This window comes from Festucalex cinctus, chromosome 17 (genome assembly GCF_051991245.1).
Source record: "Festucalex cinctus isolate MCC-2025b chromosome 17, RoL_Fcin_1.0, whole genome shotgun sequence".
NCBI classification, from domain to species: Eukaryota; Metazoa; Chordata; class Actinopteri; order Syngnathiformes; family Syngnathidae; genus Festucalex; species Festucalex cinctus.
Genome location: NC_135427.1, coordinates 3,556,335 through 3,569,443, shown reverse-complemented (window position 1 = coordinate 3,569,443; position 13,109 = coordinate 3,556,335). Strand labels below are relative to the sequence as shown.

The following is a 13,109-nucleotide window of genomic DNA, read 5'->3' as shown; positions in this document are numbered from 1 at the left end:
TTTGTCTCGACCGCCACGCACGCACGCACTCACCCGCGCACGCACATAGTGTTTAATGTGGGATAATGTAAACAGAATGGAATAATATGCATAAGTCTAATTAAATCCCACATGTAGCCATGGGGCTAATAAAGTCAAATTATAGTAAGTAGTAGTGTTTTCACATTGTATGAATCTACAGTAGTCTCAGTAGCCAACTCGAGAACCATTATTGTAATTATGTTGTCTCTGTTTGGCTAAACTTTTTTTTTTTTTTTTTTTTTTCCCGCAGCGAGACGTGATGTCGTGCTCGTGTAATTTTTGCTCGAGACTTTTGAAGTTATTAGGGGGGTTGTGATGTCACAGAAAGTGTAATATCGGCGCTCGTCATGGTTGAGGTATTCGATCACGTGATTAGCGTTACCTCATCTCAGCCTCCTCGTATCCCGTCGGTGACGTTTTGACCGCACGCGGATGTGTCAAACGGCTAGCTGACGGCTGACCAAAACGCTACTTCCTGTCTCTTAAAAAGACTTTTATTTTCCTGAGCATTTGTGAAAGGAGACATGTTTTTTAGGTGTCGTAATAACATGTTAGCGGCATGCCGACGTTTACATTTCTTTATTTATTTTTTTATCTACTGAATAACCTTTGTGCCATCCGTAGCATCTATTTTGTTTGTAAGCTACTTATGGCTAATACTGGCAAATCTTAGCTAGCTAACTTTACTATTGCCAAAATGGTTACCAACCAGATGTTTTTATCTATTTGCTTATAAAAAATTTCACAATGAGAAAAGCTATCATGATGTAACTATGCTAACCATGCTAACTGTTTCTTAACTTTGATTTTGGCTAGCATAAAATATGTTCCATTTGATTGTTTGTTTGTTGATTTAAACAAAAAGAAAGCTACAGTAATTGGGGGCTCCACTCTGGTCGCGTGTCTAGCAAACTGGCTGCAGCAAATCCCAAATTCAGCCCATTTGTCAGCGCAAATAAGAGCAGCTGCAATGCTAACCATGCTGCTGGCTAACAAACGACAAGCAACACATCATCCATTGTTGTTATTGGCCCGCATGGGGAGCCACTTCCTCAATTACGCATAAAGATGCAACTTGGTTGCAAATTAGCTCGATTATGGCTAGCATGTGGACTAGCGAACAATGGGCATGTGATATCCAAATGCACAATAATAATAAGCTCCCAATGATAAACACATGGCCTCATGTGCTGCTTTGTTGTTGTTGTTATTACTGTTGGTTTTGAAGTCCAAAACCCCCAAAGTTAATTCAGTTAATACCACTGAAAAGTTAGAAGAAAAAAACACACACAAAAACAAAACAATGAAAATGTTTCAAGGACCCATTCCCGAAATTGAACAGGTAGAATTGGAATTAATTAAAATTTGAATAATTAATTCCAGGGGTTGTATTTTGACAAACTCCTGATAAAATTTTGTCTTATTGATCCTAAATTTGTAGTATGGCTACTCAGCAGATGAGCTATGCTAAATTGCAGAGCTTTTTAGTTATTTGTCGTAGTATTATTGATGCAATTGGCATTTATTACCCCAATCCCCCCCTCCCCCCCTTCTTTTCCAACTGGATGTTCCCGGCTCAGTAGCAGAGTGAGATGAGTCAGTTCCCAGGTGAACACGGGGTCGCCAGGGGTCAAACTGTCAGACGGTGGAGACGGATGGAGGCTCTTAATCCCGACACTGTGACGGAATACATACACGCACGCACGCACACGTGCGCACGGGCTAGCTGAGAGTGACAGTAACAGGTTGCGGGCCTGGCAGGGGGTTGAAGATGTGACTCGCGCGCAGTTCATTTATTTGCAATGTGTCGCACATACAGTATGACTGATGTGTGTTTCTCTTAAAACAAAAACACATGCAAGCACAATAAACAGAGAGTTAAGAGAAGACCCAAAAAATATAAATTTAGTCGGTCTTGAATTATGATGTAATCAACATTACTTAAAAAAAACAAAAAAAACGATGCAACACATACCTGTAAACAAAATCCTACTTTATAACTTCTTTGTATGGCTGGGCGGCCATTGATTTTGTTGACTACATCTTTTTTACTAATAAGCTTTTTATTTGTCATGATGATTTTGTTTAAGTTTGTATGACTGGCTGATTTTTTTTTTTTTTAAATCAAATTTATTATTAATATCACTTGTTATTATGTTATTATTTATGTATTTTTTTAATGGATTAAATCTTTTTTTAATGTATTTTTTTTGTCATGTTATTTTTTAATTTTTTTTACAACCTTTTAGAACTTTATTTTTTTTACAGGCTTTATTTTTTCCTATTCATTTTATAACTGGGTGATTTATTTATTTATTTATTTATTTTTTTAAATTTGAGAAATTCATTTTTTTTCCTCAGGACGATTTTTAGTTTACTCGACTTTATCAATTAAACATTTTTACTGATGAATTCTATTTTATTTATCAGAATGATTTTTTTTCTATACATAGAGTATAACTTTTTACGATTTTTTTTTTTTAATTATTACTATTTTTAACAGATTAAATCTAATTAACCATGATTTTTTTTTTTTTTTTGGCCAAGACTATTTTTACAACTTTGTAAGACTTGCCGTTTAATCGATTTTACAGATTAAATAATTTTTACTGGTTAATTATACTTTATTTGTTAGGTAGATTTTTTTTGTGTGTGTGTGTGTATGCAGGTGATTAATATTTTAATGAAGGATTCATTATCTCTCCCACCCTAGGACGATTTTTAATTTTAATTTCGCTATATTTTGTATTTGATTGTTATGACTCCTCTTGCAGCAATATTTTATAAAAGTAACTAGATAGGAGCCTGGTAGAAGGTGATCACAATATCAAACGTCATTGTCCTTTTGAAGTTTCTCTGAGGGAAGTGAAAAGAAAAACAAAATCAGATTTTTGTGAACCAAATCCTGGATTTTATTTCAAGGCCACCCCAGTTCTTTATGTGGGCCATCACTTCTACACTACACACACACAAAAAAAAAAAGTCATTCTAATGCCAGTGAACCCTGAACATCGAGTTCCACGCTGTTTTCGTTCTCTGACGCTAACAGTAACTTATTAGCCTAGCATTGTGTATGCTGGAACCGTTTCATATTTACCACATGACATCACAGCGTTTTTGTTTTTCTGGTTTCCAGGTCATCCTTGCGTGATGAACATTAGTTATTATGGTTTATTTTCATCGCTTCTAATTATTTGTTGACGACAGATCGTGACAGGGGTGGTGTGGAACTTATCAGCGCAAATAGACCCAGACTCCCATAACACGCACACGCACACTGGGGGCTGGTGTGTATTTACTCAGCGCGCACGGAGGGAGGCGCTCTAATTGATGGCGACGCACAGATGGCCGGCGGCCTGCTTGACCACAAGAGTAGCGCGAGCTGGCTCCCCGCCGTGCGGCCAGTAAAAAGCCGGCGAGGCTTCATGGCTCAACGATTCACCGGGTGAACGCAAAGGGCCATTTGCCTCCGACTTTGGATCTTTTTCCACTTTTTGTGGGAATGCAGCGAGACCTGAGTTCACAACAACTCAAAAGTACGTTTCGCAAGGGTCAAAACTGGACAATTGAGAACAAAATACAGTTGGCGGTTCATTACCGCACATCAGGCGATTGACCGTTTTTTTAGGTTTTGCTTTTCTTTCTTCAAAAACAAAACATTGTATAGTAATTTGTTTGCACGGCTTGGCAATGTCTGCAGCCGGCTGCCGCTCGCCTGTAAAAAGAGACAGGAAGTCCACAAATTTGGTTTTGAATCTTCAAACCCAGAATCCAGTTTCACTTAGCAACATGATATCTGGTATACGTTTCTATTCTGAGTAGATGAGCTAAGTCATGGCTTTGAAGACGCTCGAGGCTGGACATTTTGGTTTCAAGTATCCATTTTAGAGTACATCTAATCTGAGGTACTTTTTGATTTTCTTGAAAATTCAGCCCCTGAAGCCACTTTTACTTCATTTATCCTTACCAAATTCCAAGTCCATCCAGAAAAAAAAAAAAAAGTCTTAAAGCACAGAGAAAGTGTGGCATTTTGGTTGGAAGTTGCCATTTTTGGGGTGGCATTTTGGTTAGAAGTTGCCATTTTTAGGGTGTCTTCGTGTCAACATATTTGGAAAACGTATATCATGAGTTGACATTTAAAGAAAAAAAAATCTTCAATTAAAGTCTCCCATTTTGCTTAGAATTTTAAAGTTTGGGGTAAATTTGGTCATTTTTGTGGGTCAATCAAATTTTGTGAAATTCAACGCTCGAATTCACTTTCACTTGGCAACATATTTGGAAGACATAACATGAGGTGACATTTAAAAAATAAATCTTCAATTAAAGTCTCCCATTTTGCTTAGAATTTAAAGTTTTTGTGGGTCAATCAAATTTTTTGAAATTCAACGCCCGAATTCACTTTAACTTGGCAACATATTTGGAAGACATAGCTATGAGTTGACAAAAAACTCTTCGATTTAAAGTCTTTCATTTTGCTTAGAATTTATTTTCAGTAAATTTTTATTTTTGCGGGTCCATTTTTTATTTTTATTTATTTTTTTTGCAAAATTCAGCCCCCAAATTAGTTTCACTTGGTAACATGAAATTTGGAAGTCTGACATTGAAAAAAGTATCCCAAAAAAATCTGCCCTAAAATACTGACATTTTGTTTTGAAGTTTAGATTTTTGGGTCAATTTGGTTGTTTTTGTGGGTCCATTAAATTTTTGTCAAATTGTCAGCCCTTGAATTCAGTTTCACTTGGCCACGTGAAATTTGGAAGACATGTCTATCATTAAGGGATATTAAAAAAAGAACAATTAATGACACGAAAAGTCTGCCAACTTGGTTTTGACTTTTTTTTTTTTTTTGTAGTTTGATCTTTTTTACGGGCTCCTAAAGGTTTTGTGAAAATCAGTTCCCAAATTTAGTGATGAGTTGACATAAAAAAAAAAAAATTGCCCGAAAAGATAAAAAGTCAGCCATTTTGGTTTCAAGTGTTCATTTTCAGAAAAATTTGGTCAGTTGTCCACTTATTATTTTTTTTTTTACATTTAACTTCAAACTATAACATTCAGCATTTCAACATTTCTGAGAGTATTTCTGAGAGTAACATCCATCCTTGTGTGATTGAGTGAGTGTTTACAATCCGGTGGTGCTTGAGGGGGAGTACGTGATCGTGACACGGATTTGGTGAAGCAAATGCGGTTCATGCGGCCGCAACTGCTTGCTGTGTTGAGAAAAAAAAAAAAGACAGGAAGCATCCACCAGAAGACTTTTCCTTTCCTTTCCTTTCTCCCCAAGCCAACATCCCGCTTGTGTTGAATCACGGCCCTCAAATTCCATATCATGCATGTCAACAACGTGGGAAAAGGAAAGGGAATGCCGCCAGGTGGATTTGGGCAACACGGAGGAGAGCGTCCGGGTGTCACAAAAGCAACTTAAGAGGGTGGTCGGCGAACACTAAGGAGCTGGAAAGGAGTCGGCGGCGTTGCTCCCATGTGGGTGGCTGCGTTCATAGCCGGCAGACAATGTCCCTTTTAAAATGGCCGCGTCTGGAAAGGCCATTAGATGTGCATATAAAATTTCCCCTGTGATTAATAGTGGATGCGGCAGGCCAGCTACTCCAACATGTGGCCGGGGGCCTGCAGGCTCCGCCTCCCGGGTGTCGCGTTACCCCCCCTTACCATAAACTCGCCGCGCTTTCCCACCTCGAGGAGGAGGGCTCAGTGTCAAGGAGGCCTCGCCAGACTTGTGAAAAGAGGCGGCACCGCCGCCTCAGTCCAGCAGTCGAGCGTCCAGCTCTAGCAGGCCAGAATCCAGTCCCAGAGAGCACCTGAGGACCCAGAGGACGACGACGGGGGTCACCGAGGCGTTGCGTCCTCACGCCGTCAAGAGGATCTTTCAGTTTTTTTTTTTCCCGCCCCGCCATGGACCAGCCGGCCAGCAGCTGCATGAGGAGCGCCCACCCCAGCAGCCCCATCTGGGGGTGCATGCGGAACCCTCACCCGGGTGCCAACCTGCAGTCGCCCTACCAGCAGGCCCCGTTCTCCCTGCACCAGAAACCCGAGTTCCTGGCCTACACGGACTTCTCGGGCTCCTGCCTGCTGCCGCACGCCGCCGCCTACCCCCGCGACGACAGACTCTACCCGGACAGCCAGGGCGGCTACCAGAGGCCCGACTGGCACTTCAACCCCTGCGAGGCGCGGGGTCGGGCCCCCGAGGCCTGCCCGCCCGCCGTCGCCTCCGCCGCCGTGGGGGAGGGCGCGGGCATGGGCGCGGGGCCCGAGCTGGACACTGCGGGGGCCGAGCGGCTGCCGGGCGCCTTGCCCGGGTGCCCCGAGGGGGAATACTCGCCCCAGAGCGTGACGTCGGGGGACTCTGACAAGAAGAGTGGCAGCAAGAGGAAGAGAGATGTCACAGGTGAGCCATCGGAACTCTAATTAAACCCAAATAATAGTTAATATTTTAATATTAACGTTAACGGGTTTATGGAGGCAGCGAAAGCTCTATATCTACTTTTGGCTAAAACCTATAAAAGAATTTAATATTATTAGTGAACCATTCATTTTAGCTAGCATGAAGCTGTTAACTTTATTGCAACAATTCAAGAGACATCCTTTTTTTTGTTTTGTTTTTTTTAATTCTCTTTAGTTAAAATGAGCTTAAAGGTCCTTAATGTCTGTTGTTGTACAATCTAAGTCAATAATAACCGATATTTCATGTGCAGTGTTAAGAAAGTAAACGGAATAAATATGATGAGCAATGTCAAAGTTCAAAAAGAAAAACAAAAGCGACAAATTGTATTTTTTTTTAAGCAAATTCAAACAAATAACAGCAGCAATTTTATTTATTCATTTTTATTTATTTTATGTATATATATTTATGTATTTTTATTTATTGAATTGCATAACCACTATGTGAAGTTATATGCACGACATCAGTGTTTGCTCATGGCTGTCACATGATGTTAATTGGCCCAAAGACAATTTGCGGGCTCCACATGAAAACTTTGTGCAACCCCAAACCGGCCGCCTGCTTGCTTTTTACGGCATCTGGCTGTGCGGGATATTTATTGGGGGTGGGGGTGTCAGAAGGTCCCGCCAGGTGTTCACATCACGCAAGGACGCTGCCAGCCGACCTGAACGCCATTAACGCTGACACCTGAACTTAAGTGTGATTTTTGTATGTGTGCGTTGTGTTTAAGTGCACCATCTGCATTTATGCACATCTGGACAATGCACAAGTTCACTTTTTGGCAAAAAGAAATGTCGAATACGATGACATCAGCCTGTGTTGTTGTTGCTGTTGTTGTTGTTGTTGTTGTTGTTGTTGTTGTTGTTCGGAATGTTCGCCCACTAGTCATTTGTTTACCATTAATGATAAATGGCTGTTGTAATTGATTTTGCCCAATCTTGGCCAAGGAGCTTCTGTTAAACAGTTTGAAATAAATCTAATTGATCCAATACATTTTCTCCAGCTTAGAAAGGAAACATTAAATTTAAAGACTCTTTTGTGATTAAGGGCTCGAAAAATAAACTTGACCAGAGAGAGGAGTTATTTATTTTGTAAAGAAAAAAAATAACATTACAAAAATAGACAGTGGTTTTAATTTTTTTTTTTAATGTATTTTAATTTTGTTTATTTTATGGATAATTTTAAAAGCTTAATTTCAATATTTTTTTTTTCTTGAGATACTGTGATGTTTTTTCTTTTTTTTTTTTAAGTAGTCAAAACAGTTACTTTTGGAGAATATTTTTTAAAGCTTTTTTTGTGAGTTTTTTTTGGTTCCTTTAGAAGTTTTTTGTTTAATTTTTTTCAACAATTTTTTTTTGAGGATCATGAAAATATTGTCACATTTTTTAGAAAAAAAAAAAAGTCATTTAAAAATGTTTTCAGAATTTTTAATGTTTTTTTTTTTGTTTAAAAATTATTTTAGGAAAACTTTTTGACGTTATGTTTTTTGGGAGTATTTTTAGTTGTCTTTTTTTTTTTTTTTTTTTTTAATGTGTATTTAATTTTTTTTTTTTTAAGTAAATCCCGTTTTCATTTTTTGTATCAGTTGTTTTTTTAGACTGTTGATAATGAGAATATTGCCACATTTTTCAAGAAGAAATAATGCAAAATTTTATCATATGGGACAAAACTTAAATTGTTTCAGAGGGGGAAAAAAAAAAAAAGTTTAAAATTCACAGAAATAGTGTATCAATATTACAAGAATAAAGTTACATTTTACAAGACATGACCTTTACACCATTAGTTCAAAGTAGAAATAATGCTAAAAGTCTAATGTGATTATTATGTTGTTTGTTTGAAAGCTTCACTATGGTAGAGCATGACGCTAGCTATGCTTTGTCCAAATTAGGGCAGTTTAGCCTTACGGTGCCTTTTTTTTTTTTTTTTTTTTTTTGCCTTAAAGTGACATTGTGAAAAATGCCAACCCCTGTGGAGATGTTTGAGGCATCTCCTGATTGATGTGCTGTCAGGATGAGATGAGTTAATGTGGGAGTCTCCTGGGGTATGCGCGCACACACACGCACGTCAGAACCGCTCCGACCTGGACACGTCCTCATCTTTGTTCTTTTGTTGGCGGCTTTAACGATGTTCCGCCGCATTCCTGCACTAAGTCGGTCCCTGTGTGGACAAATGGACAAATTAGCCAAATGCAGACCTGGTGTGTATGATATTCACGGTGGTCCTCAAAGTACCGCGCCATCACCATTAAAGTTTGTTGCCGTCATAAAAATAAATGTGCTAATCTTTTTTTAAATTTATTTATTTATTATTATTATTATTATTATTATTATTATTTTTAATAAACTACTTCCAGTGTAGGGCCAGGGGAAAAAATAAAAAATAAAATAAAAACACGCCCACCTAACGCATTTCTCTTCCGATCCCGGCCCAGACACGCCCGAGTCGTCGTGCAAGGCGGACGCCAACTGCAAGGCCCGAAAGGAGCGCACGGCCTTCACCAAGGAGCAGCTGAGGGAACTGGAGGCCGAGTTCACCCACCACAACTACCTGACCAGGCTGCGCCGCTACGAGATCGCCGTCAACCTGGACCTCACAGAGAGACAGGTATCGGTTCCGTGAAGCAGAATTGCATGCCCTCTCAGGTGTGGGAAAGGAGAGCCACGGGTGGAGAACGGTCAAACATAATGAACACATTTTAAGAAGCTGCTCTCTGCCACAGCTCACAGCCAGATACTCGCGTGCAGATCTGCTGTCATCACATAGCAGCCCACCAGGCCGCGCCTCTTAAAGGCACATCCAGTATTTTATACCTGCTGTTGTTTTGTATGTATTCAAATAGGTTTTAGTTTATTTATTATCCATCCTTTTTTATTTTTTATTTTTTTAATAGATTATTATATTTAAAAAAAAAAGGGAAATAAAAACAATGGCCAATAGAGTCTAAGTGCACTTTATCGTCAATATATTTTAATATCATGAAATAACGAAAAGAAAAAGACAAACCTTGGAAAACTGTCATCCCATAAAGTTTTTACTATTTCCACTTAAAAAAAATGTTTGATGAAATGAAATGCTTAAAATATAGTATATATAGAACTTTATCAACTGTATTTTTAGCCTGTGTGCAATTTGAAGTGCATCAATTAAAAAAATAAAAATTAAATGATGAGCACCACTGCCATCTACTGTAGTAGATGTGCAATTACACCTTATTTTAACATGGCAAAAAATAAAAATAAAAGCAAACTATATTACCCCGGGGAACATGCTTTGTTTTATTTATTTTTTACTTTATTTTACTTTATTCTTGTAGTAATAAGCTTTAATTCTAAAAACAAAAATACTTTATTCGTACAGTAATGTCACAATCATATCTGAGCAGAACACCACATTTTGTATTTTTTTTTTATACTTTTTTTTTTTTTACAAAAAAAAATTTAGGTTGTAGAGAGGTCCAATTGGCTAATTAGAGAATCTCATTCTTCTTAAAAATATAATTAAAAATAATAATAATAATAATAATAATAAATAAAAATTATTATAATTATTATAAAATTATTTAACAGACCCCAAGTTGCAGCTCTCAAACCACAGGGGATCTCGGAAACCACAGTTTGGAAAAGTGTCTCTGTGTCCTAAAAAATAAATAATTTTTCACGTGATTATTTCTGCACAAATGCATCCCCCCCACCGCTCCTTCCGTCACCCGAAGCCATTGGCGTCGTCCAAATTAGAAATTACAATGAGCAGATGTTTTCCTGCACGGACTCTTGCGGTTCTCCCCACATGACGTGAGGCTTTAGTGAGGGGGGGGGGGGGCATCACGTGCACATGCGGCGGCGGCGGCGGGCGGCATTTAAAAATGTCCGGTGTCCCGACTAATGAGACGGCGGTGCCGAGGTGACCGCACGGAACGGCCGTCTGCTTCCCCCAAATGGGATTCGCAGACGGGCGGCCGCGTTGTGATGTCCTTTCCATCAGTCGTCATGGAGGACAGCGGACGGCGAGGAAGGGGGGGGGGGGGGGGATCAGGATGTTGGAAAGGAGCAGATGAGGAAGTGGCCATGTCCAACTCCTACAAACGTTTGAGCCAAAAGATGGAAAAAAGAAAAATAGAAAAGGGGATCAGGATCTAGTTTTCCCAAAAACAGAAAAAGAGGACACACGTGCTGGAGGGTTGACTTTGTGGTTTGATTTGACATATTTCACTTATTTTATTTTTTTTATTTTTTGCAGTCCGGCTTATTTATTATAGCTTGCTTTTATTTATTGTATTTATTTATTTATTTATTTATTTATTTTTAACCAGTTTCCTGTTGCTGTTTTTATGCTCAGGCCAAAGTTATTGCTAGTTATATAATTTATAGAATTGATTATTATTTTACTATGAAAATAACAATTATACATATTTGCCACGTGACATGTCATTTTACAGCTTCTATAACAATGTACTGTCAATTTATTCTTTCTAACTTCCCTCAAAATAACTTAAAATACAGCCATAAACAGGCCCGGCAACAAAAGCGAGTACACCCCTAAGTGAAACCGTCCAAATTGAGCACAATTAATCATTTTCCGTGTCAACATGAAAGGCAGTGCTGGGGGAATAGTGGCCGCACAAAAATATTGACACTTTGGACATTTTCACCTAAGGGTTTGCTCACTTTTGTTGCCAGGGGTTTGGCTAAATTAATAAATAAATTTTACACTGTTATAAGCTGGAAACTGACATTTCTTCAATGTTGTTCCATGAAAAAATATACAGTGATTAAATATCTGCAGACGTGTCAAGGGTGTGCTCACTTTTATGCTATACTATATATTATGTTCCAGGTTAAAATAGTTCATAAAATTCATATTCCTATTACACATATTTTTGCTACATGGGAAAATGAAAGTTGCCAAAATATATATTTTAGTGAACAATTGTGCTACTATAATGATTGCCATGTCATACCCGCCAATTAAACTTGACAATTAAGTCCTTGATGATGGTCATATTATTACATATAAACATAAACATTGACGGGCCAACTTCTGTGTTCTCATTGTATATATATTTATTTATTTTTTTGCGGTCCATTATGATGAACTTCCTGCCGTTGACGGCTATTCTCGGTGTCGCAGTTAAAGTATTTCCTATTGTGTTAGGAAGATGAGTGAACCGACATCCTGTGTCGGCTTGATGAGATATGGTTATGTGAAAATAAGCACTGAATCATGATAGTTGATAGTTTTTTTTTGTGTGTTTTTTGTTGTTGTTGTACTTAAGAAAATAAAAAATAAAAAAAATAAAATACTCCAAATCAAAACTGAGCGTAAAATTGAGCTGATTTCATCATAACTGATGCCAACCAATCTACTTAGTCACTTCAACTTGTTCTGTTTATTAAACGGCTCTCCTTGCCCACATGCAAGCACATCATACGACCTTGCAAGTCATTCCTCTATTGATTTTTTTTTTCCACTTATAAAAAAAAAAAAACACTTACACATTCACTGCCAGCTCAGCAAAAATGCATTGCATCATTTGACGTCTTTTTCCGTCAAAGGCAGTGAATGAGTTAAAGGACTACATAAGTCAACATGTGACTGTTTTTGTTGTCTGTATTTGTCCCCCAGGTGAAAGTTTGGTTCCAGAACCGGCGGATGAAGTGGAAGCGGGTGAAAGGCGGGCAGTCGTCGTCGCCCAACGACCTGGAGAACGACGACATGGACTCGACCGCCTCGCCCAGCTCCGACTGAGAATTGAGGGGGGGAAAAAAAAAACAAAACAAAAAACGAGCGGGGGCCGGTCAAGTCTGACCGCTCTGCGAAGGAATCCAACAATTCCAGACTTTTTTTTTTTTTTTTTTTTTTTTTTTTTTTTTTTTTTTTTTAAATATATATATATTTGTGTTCCCAGGAAAGGAAGACTGTCTCGTGTGTGCTTTTCCAATGTACATAGTTGATTGATGTCCACCATGATCTCGGTTTTGTTTGTGAGCCATCCATCTTGAATATTGTGAGAGGCCTCCTTGGACGTCCAAAACATATCATCACCATTTTTGTCACGTGACTGCAGCCAGCTGCAGAGACTCATTTTTACTCTTGAATACATATGTGTATATATATGTATAAGTGCATATTTTTCCATCTCGTTTTTTTTGTACTGTTAGTGATAAAAACAGATGTTGACTTTTTTTTTTTTTTTGCAACAGAATAAATCTTCCACTATAAAACTGGCAAAATATCCTCAGCATTTATTTCAAACGCTGCATGCACAAGCAAAAAAAAAAAAAAAAAACTGCACTACTACTGATTTTACATGAGAAAAATCACACGTGGAAGACCATTTCATTTTTGTGCTTGTCGCTGGCATAAATGAGCAAACTTTCATACTCATTGTGCCTGCTTGTATTATTCGTTTTGAAAGTCAAATTTACGTACACAAATTATTTTATTTTTAGCTTATATTGTCCTGTGTACATATATAAAAATCCTTGGGCTCAAACTTGGGTGACTCAATGCTGAAAAAGTTTAGGAGGGTGCTGGAAAATATTGAAGGACCCACAAAATTTTTTTCACATGGGACCCAATTTGGACATTTTCACAAAACGGGTGTACTCACTTTTGTTGCCAATGTTTCAGATAT

General features: G+C 38.3%; 1 protein-coding gene across 1 annotated transcript in view; it reads left to right on the top strand.

Moving 5' to 3' along the window:
- meox1 (mesenchyme homeobox 1) overlaps positions 1–12,231 on the top strand; it is a 39,195-nt gene extending 26,964 nt beyond the window's left edge. Inside the window, exons 2-4 of the mRNA XM_077503391.1 lie at positions 5,303–6,421; positions 8,907–9,079; positions 12,098–12,231. Coding sequence (XP_077359517.1) covers positions 5,929–6,421; positions 8,907–9,079; positions 12,098–12,220 — 789 coding nt within the window. The 5' untranslated portion in view covers positions 5,303–5,928 and the 3' untranslated portion in view covers positions 12,221–12,231. The remainder of the gene's footprint in view (positions 1–5,302; positions 6,422–8,906; positions 9,080–12,097) is intronic.
- The last annotated feature ends 878 nt before the right edge of the window (positions 12,232–13,109 follow it).